We start from the raw sequence: 7,837 nt of genomic DNA, 5'->3' as shown, positions 1-7,837 counted from the left end.
AAAAGTCATCCTGAACTCTAGGAGGTACCCGTCAATCAATTACAGGACTCAGTTGCACATAAACAACATCTTTTAATAAAAACAACTTCAAAAACTTCAAAAAGTGCATATAAAACTTTCAATATAGCTATACAACCACACACCTAACATGTTTAACATTTTGACTGTAAAACAAAAAATAAATGCCTCTAAAAAAATTAAATGACATTCTTTATTAAAAAAACTTAAGAATAAGGATATTATAATAAAGTGCTGAACATAGTTTAAACAACTTTTTACATATTATAAAATTACAGAGTGAATAATCTGCATGTATTTAACAAACTAAAAGAACAAGTGGTTACAAGTTTAATTCAAAATTAAACGAAACTACAAAATACAAAAAAGATACAGTGATCTGAAATCTGCATAAAGTGAAGCCCAAAGTTTTGCAACAACAAGAACAACCTGAAAGACAAAACAAATATTTTATTTCAAATAATGCATATGGATGTGCAAAACTACTCAAGAATTAATACTCACATCTTTTTTTTTTAAGTAAAAAAAGTATTTAAGTGTATTTGTCATGTGTGCAATCCATTATCATGCAATGGAATACAATTGTATTTACTGTATTAATATGGCTTTTCCTATTGATTACCAAATATTTATATTCTAATATTTTTTGTGTTCTGTATAGTGATGTAAATTCATACACACCATTTGAAATTTATCCAATGTTGTTTTGCATTGACACTAACAAAAGAACATCCCTATTAAAATAAATACTTAATGGAAACAAAAATAATTTTAAAATCTTACATTAATTTACTGTTCATTCAAGTTTCGAAGCTTTGGGACGTCTTGGCGCAGCTTTGGGGCGTCTGGCTCCTGCTGGTTCAGTAACCTTCATAAGCACAAAAATATCAAACCTTACCACAAAATTAACTTTGAAGTCTCACATTAGTTTGCAGTTGAGTCATGTCTCACAGTTTCGGGGCAACGTCCGGCCGCTGGTTCGGGGCAACGTCCGGCCGCTGGTTCGGGGCAACGTCCGGCCGCTGGTTCGGGGCAACGTCCGGCCGCTGGTTCGGGGCAACGTCCGGCCGCTGGTTCGGGGCAACGTCCGGCCGCTGGTTCAAAAAACTTAATGGGAAAAAAATTGATGGTTACAAAACTAATTTAAAAATCAAACAATATTTATAGTTGATGTAAATCTCACAGCTTCAAGATCTTCTTCCAGTTCTTCCAGATCTCCAGCTCCTACTTCAGGCTGTCCAACCACTGACGCAGAACAAACATTTTCCACTGAAGTAATTGCATTGCCCTGAATTAAAAATTTTAACTGTCCAATGTCCAAGAAATGTTCTTCCAAATCTTGATGATCCAGCAGCAACGACAAAAGGCCACATTTTTCCAAGTATCTTTTCAAATAGGAATTTGAAATGGATACATCGTACTCAGTGCCCCCTCCATCAATGGTCATCTTGCCATTGGCTGTTGGCTGGTAATTCAACGACTTCTGTAACATGCCACATCTTTGGCAACGATGAAACTTGACTTTATCATCAAAATTAGTTTGCCACATTTGGCATTTTCCACACTTGTGTGCCACATTCATGACCACAGCACTAATACTTCCAATCACTGATAACACCTCTGTATCAGCAACACTGAATGCTGTGTTGTTACAAGTGACACCAGGCAAAGCTGCAATTTGGTTGAATTGAGTATCTAATGTGGTTGTCAAATACAAATTTCCACCAAATGATCTGGTGCTTAAATTGGATATTTTGTACGTGTTTCCATTGATCAAACATCCCACTTGGTCTTCCCATAACTGGACCTTTATATTTCCAGTGTAATCTTGCACATGGCAAGATTGCATTTCACATTGCCTGCCTTGAAACTCTATCATTTCTGTAGTTTCACTCACATGAACAACCAAACCTTCAAAACAGCCAACCTAAAAGCAAAACAGAAAATACATAAAATTACTAACAACATTAAAGAAATGAGTTAAAATAAGTACATTTAAACATTGTCTAACAATATTAATGCTTTAAAAACTAATTAAACATTTATAATGATTCTTTATGCGAATTATTCTACATAAATGTTTTTTCAAACACTAACTCTTTTAAAAACCTCTATTTGTATAAATCATTACAACAAAATCTTTAATTTTGTAAAATAAGAATATTATACAGTCCCACATACATCTTTCAAACATGAATCATTAAAACACTTTAAAACACTGCAAATACTTATAGAAATAACATGTTTTTTATGAAAATGAGATTAACTTTTTATTTTTAGGTACTAAAATTTAAACAGACTGTCATTCTGGTAGTGGTGTGCAAGTCTCTTTAAACAATACCACCAACACACCAGGTTCAAATAACAGCTCAAAATAGCTCCTTGACATTAACAAGGTCCTCTAAAGTGACTCAATGTCTTTGTTTAACAAAAATATCTTATTCATACTGTTATAAATTAGAGCTGGGCAAAACAATCCAAAAAATAATAGTTTTTTTATAATGAAATCGATTCAATATCGAGTCTCAAAAGGCATGAATAGATTTTTTTGTTACATATTTCCGCAAGCAGTCATCGAATTTACCTCAACTTTACACCTTTACATGACTACAGCCTTTTTTATTCAATCTTTAACGAAATGTCTCAAAGGTTAGTAAAATATGGTAGAAGTTGCGAGACCAAATTTTTCCTTTAAATGTCCTTGAGACATCATATACAACACTTTGAAATTACCAAATGAGACATGAGTCCATTTTGCTTCCATGAAATTGAAATACAGCCATTGTTTTGCTACACACTAAAATATATATTATTTTAGAATAATATAAAACACATAATTTAAATACTTCGTAGCAAATTTGTACACAGCCAATATGCTCACCTGCTGTTTTGGCGCCATTAAATTGATCTCTGCAACACTTTTCTTTAAACGTTCAGGTGGATCTTTTACAGTGAAGTCAACATCAGTAATAATGACATCAGTGCTTCTGCCACACTGAACATCAAAGTCGTCTCCATCACGACCTATGAAACAGACACGTGCAAATATGTATTAATTGTATTATTTTTACATAAGCATAAACACCAGCAACATAACCACTAGTTCTTTGACAATACAATTCATTTAATAAAGCAAACCTCATGACTTGAATGTATTTTACAAAATAAATAAGTAAACTGCACAAGAACATTAATGCATTACAGTTAAAGTAAAGTTGTGTAAAGCTGAACCTACAGGAAATTATTTGTTACACCTCTGTAGCTGCACATTAGTCATGGGCAATACTGTACATTTTGGAATTGATCCGATGCCAAGTACTTACAGAGGCAATATTACACATATCAATACTTCATACTTTTATAAGTATTCACTGACATTTAATTTCCTTTAGATAAAATGTCATCATTTATCATATAAATTAGGGGTGTGCGATATGACGATATTAGATCGCGAACGATTAAAATGACTGCACGATCCACTTTTTCGGGAAAATCGTTAAATCGTCATATATAGTGCTGTTCTATAGAATTCGTCAACATACTTGCGATAGATTGCGCCATGTTAACAAGCTCGTATACGTTGCTTGTGAATTCAGTAAGATTAAGTGACGCGGTCAGTGAAGATGGAGGGAAAACGGAGGACTTGGTCCCTAAAAAAAGTTATCCATCAGTAATATTGAAATGGTTTGGGTTTACCCCAACTGACACGGCCCAAACAACAGTTATTTGCAAATGTGGCAATGATAAGATTCGAGCGTCGTAAGGCAACACAACAAACCTGTTTAACCACCTCAAAATAAAAGGGACTGAAAGAGTATGCCGACAGTCAAATTATAAAGGGATCCCACGCGAGTAAATCAGGTACAACCAAGCATACGGAAACTAAAAGGCTTAAACAACGACTATAACGAAAGAACCATTTGAGAAAAAAAAACACGTATCCGTATGACAGAATGAACAAGTGCTGGAAAGATGTCACTGACGCAGTCGCATTTTACCTGGCCAAAGACATGATTCCCATAAAGACTGTGGAAAATGAGGGCTTTAAAAAACTGCTCAAAGTCGTAGATCCACGTTACGAAATACCCAGCCAAAAATATTTATCCTCCACGTCCATTCCACAGCTTTACTCCGAGTGCCGCAACAAGATGAAAAACAAAATTCAAAATGTAAAGTTTTTTGCTAACAGCTGATTTATGGTCTTGCACTTGCATTAAATATTAACTTGATTAAAATATTCTTCGTAATATAAATGGTAAAGAGTATATTTTTATATGGGGACTTAGTTTAGCTGTATTGAAGCCCCTTTAATTTGCAAAATAGTCTTAAAACCAACTTGAAGAACCGCGATAAAATCGTGAATCGTGATCTATCTGGAAAAAATCGTGATTTGAATTTTTTTTCTAGATCGCCCACCCCTAATATAAATACATCATTAATATGCTAAATCTCAAAATATTTTTAAGAGACAACTTAAATATATTATGCTTTCTGCTCTAAATGTGCCTGTTATTAATTAAGTGCATGTTAAAACTTACATATATCTATTTAATACTGTAATAAACTGAATTTGCAAACATACAATGTATGCCATAAATTATTACCGGGAAAAAGAATTAATAACAGATTATTCGAAAAAAAACATACAAAATACTATATTCTATTTTAAGAATCCACACGATGCTTCTATATTTTACACTAAGATAATCCAGTCACGTGATGGCAGGACAACTAAACACGAGAGAGAATTGAGATGCAATGTGAGCAAAACATAAAATATTCATATAAAATGGGATTTTTTTTTATTAGCTAAAATAGTAAATAAATAAAATCATTAGTAAAACTAGTGTTGTCAAAAATATCTTTATTTCGATATGTATCTATACGGAGAAATATGAAACGTCTCCAATACGCATGTCCCACAATATTGATAAATACTCATTTATTCTTCCTAAATTTTCCATAGCGCTCTATGTATGTGCGCGGATCAATGATTTCATCGCTCAGGTTAAACAGCTAATCCGACAGATTCTATTCTCTGAACTGAGACACAATCAAACATGGTAGCGCCCGCTTATAGGCTAACTGTTAGCTCAACTAACACGATCATTATAAAACTGTTTAAACAACAAAACACATCTATATACACATATCTGTAAATCGGAATATCATATTTCATATCATAGTTACAAGTTTGTGAATACTTTGAATAAAATAACAATATATCAGTCAACTGATCTGAGGTCTGTCGGTCACATGATGCAATCCCGCGTCACCATGGAAACGTTAAAGTGATACGTTTAAATTTTGCCTTGTTAAAAAAATAACTCACGTTGCGGTTTTATTTAAAAAAAATTAAATTACGTGTGAAAGGGTAAAACAAGCTCAGCCGTGATAAATGTGGACATCGTAATACTCTAAAAAGCGTTTCAACACATTTGTTACGCTCTCATCATACTAAAACAATTACGTCAATATCTGAAGAAAACAACTGGATATAAAGTTATACTTACTGACACATTTTTTGATGTTCGTTAACTTAACAGGGCTCTTGTTCTTTTCAGCACGAATAAACACTTCGTGTTTGTCTGGTGCAAACACTACCACGCGGCGGAACTTTTCCCGACTACCTTGAATGGTAGCATGAAAGTATTTGTTTCTACTCTTCTGAGCAAGTTTTACGGGACTAACGCCGTGTAAATAACCGCATATGGTGTCATCTACACCACAATCAACTTTTGCTTTCTTTGTTGCAGAATGGGACGCCATTATACACGTGCTTAGTATTATGCGAGTGCCCGAAGTCTTCTTCCTGTTATTTTATGACGAGATGTGAACCAATTTAACAGTAAATACCGCCACCTAGTGTGTTGCAGCGTTAAGACCATCTAGCTATAATCTACGGTTCCTAACAAATGTCAATACCACACTTGTCATCGAATATACAGCATACAAATTTAAGTAATATTTGAAAGGATCCATACATTCTATATTATCAAGTTCTTCCTTCAGACAACTTTTGTATAATATTCATGACATACAACCAACATGTTGTAGCCTACCATTTCATCAGCTAAAGATGAATGACACAAACCTATGTAATATGTTTAATACAGGCCCATCCCATGTTTAATTTTTTAATGTAGTTCTAAATCAACATTGAAAATACAACTAGGCTACTTCATCAAACAATTTTATATTCATTTAAGTTTCATTTTCCACTTTATTTATAGTCATATAAATCCTTTCCCACTTGTTTTCATTGTTTCCTAACTGTCAACAAGTACTATACCTATACACAGGTGAACATTATGGCCTGTAAATTAATCCAATATGGCAAAGCTAATTTCTCTTTTTAGATTTACTGACATTTCTGATGTGTCTATAGGCCTACACAGTGCTGCTGTCAGGATATGACTCAAGGAGAACCCAATTGCAGGCAGACACAGACGGTATAGGTGGTAACAATGATATTTATTAAACAAATAACAAGACTAAAAAAGGCAAAACAAAAACCCACGAGTGGGAAAACAGGACAGGAATAATAAATAATCTTTAACAACTAATGAGGACACTGACTTACAACTAAACTAAGAAAACAAACACTTGGAAATAAACACTAAACTGACACTTACTATTTACGGGGAACAGGAACAAGTACACAGGTACAGCAAACATCCAAGGTAAGAGGAACAATGCACGAGCACGAGACAAAGAACACGAGGGTGTTTTAAAGGGGAACAAACACAGGATCATAACGAGAAACAGGTGCTGGGGATTAGCACTAAGGAGAGGCTGACGAGGAACGAGATGCAGGGAACAATGACGAGACACGAGAAAGAATCATTCAATCTCACATAAAACCACAGGTTTATGCCATGACTCCACTCAAATAACACGAATAAACATGACATGATAGTGGAATCATGACAGCTGCATTTCATATAATTTTAACAGCTCCTGAAATCATTTCTATGGTTTACATTGTGAAATACATATTTTTGGATATTTGCAGATGACACATCCATTAAACTGACACCATGAGACCAATAAATACAATCAAGGGACTGTATTTATAATTATAATAATGCAAATAATATAGATTCTATCATTAATAAATTGTCAAATTATCCCAAAACATTTTTTGACGTTTTAATAAAAAAGTATCAACTAAAAACCCATATTGCGCACAGACGAACCAGCCATCAAGAACACCGTGCATTTTCCCGGTGGGCCGACGTATTTTTTGTACCAACTCATAAATATTTTTTGTTATTAATCGATAAATCGTACGTTTTTCTAGAAAACAATGGGTATGTAAAAAACACTGCATTGCTTCTTTTAACACAAAACCGGCCCGCCCCACGAAACACATAATCAGCAGCCCATTGCCTATTTTAAACTGACATCGGGCTGATCAAATCACGTCTGCTTTGAGAGCTTTAGGACCTTTGCGGCGAGCGTCAAAATAGCTGGACGATCATGTAGGTAAAACAAAAATATTCTGCAGACAAATTAAGGTATAAATAGAAACAGAGCCTCCAAGCAGACGTAATAAAATGTGTTAACACACTGAGGCTGATAATGATGGTCGTGGCCATAAAATCACCCACGAGCATGGGAAAAAATGAGGAAGAAGAAGGTAAAAATACTACAAATACCCTGATGCGGTAAGCAGAACTACTTTCCAAACATTGATACTTATTTTTTCATTTTCAAAAATAAAACGTAACGCTTTGAACGAATTAAAGTGGTTTAAACGTCTTCTAAAAATCTGATTTACAAAGATGTAATACCGTTTATTAAAGATGTTGACAGA

At 34.1% G+C, this 7,837-nt stretch overlaps 1 protein-coding gene across 1 annotated transcript; it reads right to left on the bottom strand.

Annotated features, from left to right (window-relative positions):
- Positions 1-202: 202 nt before the first annotated feature.
- Positions 203-5,842, bottom strand: LOC130416998 (uncharacterized). The gene is made up of 6 exons (XM_056742344.1): positions 5,532-5,842; positions 2,900-3,042; positions 1,202-1,945; positions 970-1,125; positions 802-886; positions 203-447 (listed from the first exon to the last, which is right to left on the bottom strand). Exons 1-5 carry the CDS (start codon positions 5,785-5,787, stop codon positions 815-817), a joined length of 1,371 nt encoding a protein of 456 aa, XP_056598322.1. The 5' UTR covers positions 5,788-5,842; the 3' UTR covers positions 203-447; positions 802-814.
- Between the last annotated feature and the right edge of the window lie 1,995 nt (positions 5,843-7,837).

Source organism: Triplophysa dalaica, unplaced genomic scaffold, assembly GCF_015846415.1.
Source record: "Triplophysa dalaica isolate WHDGS20190420 unplaced genomic scaffold, ASM1584641v1 Contig6, whole genome shotgun sequence".
NCBI lineage: Eukaryota > Metazoa > Chordata > Actinopteri > Cypriniformes > Nemacheilidae > Triplophysa > Triplophysa dalaica.
Note: the sequence above shows the minus strand (reverse complement) of the source record. Positions and strands in the feature narration are given on the sequence as shown.

Coding starts and splice junctions, on each gene's coding strand:
- LOC130416998 (XM_056742344.1), bottom strand. CDS start 5,787: ATGGCGTCCCATTCTGCAACAAAGAAAGCAAAAGTTGATTGTGGTGTA. Junction 3,043..5,531: donor GAACATCAAAAAATGTGTCA/GTAAGTATAACT, acceptor TCTGTTTCATAG/GTCGTGATGGAGACGACTTT. Junction 1,946..2,899: donor TAATGGCGCCAAAACAGCAG/GTGAGCATATTG, acceptor TTTTGCTTTTAG/GTTGGCTGTTTTGAAGGTTT.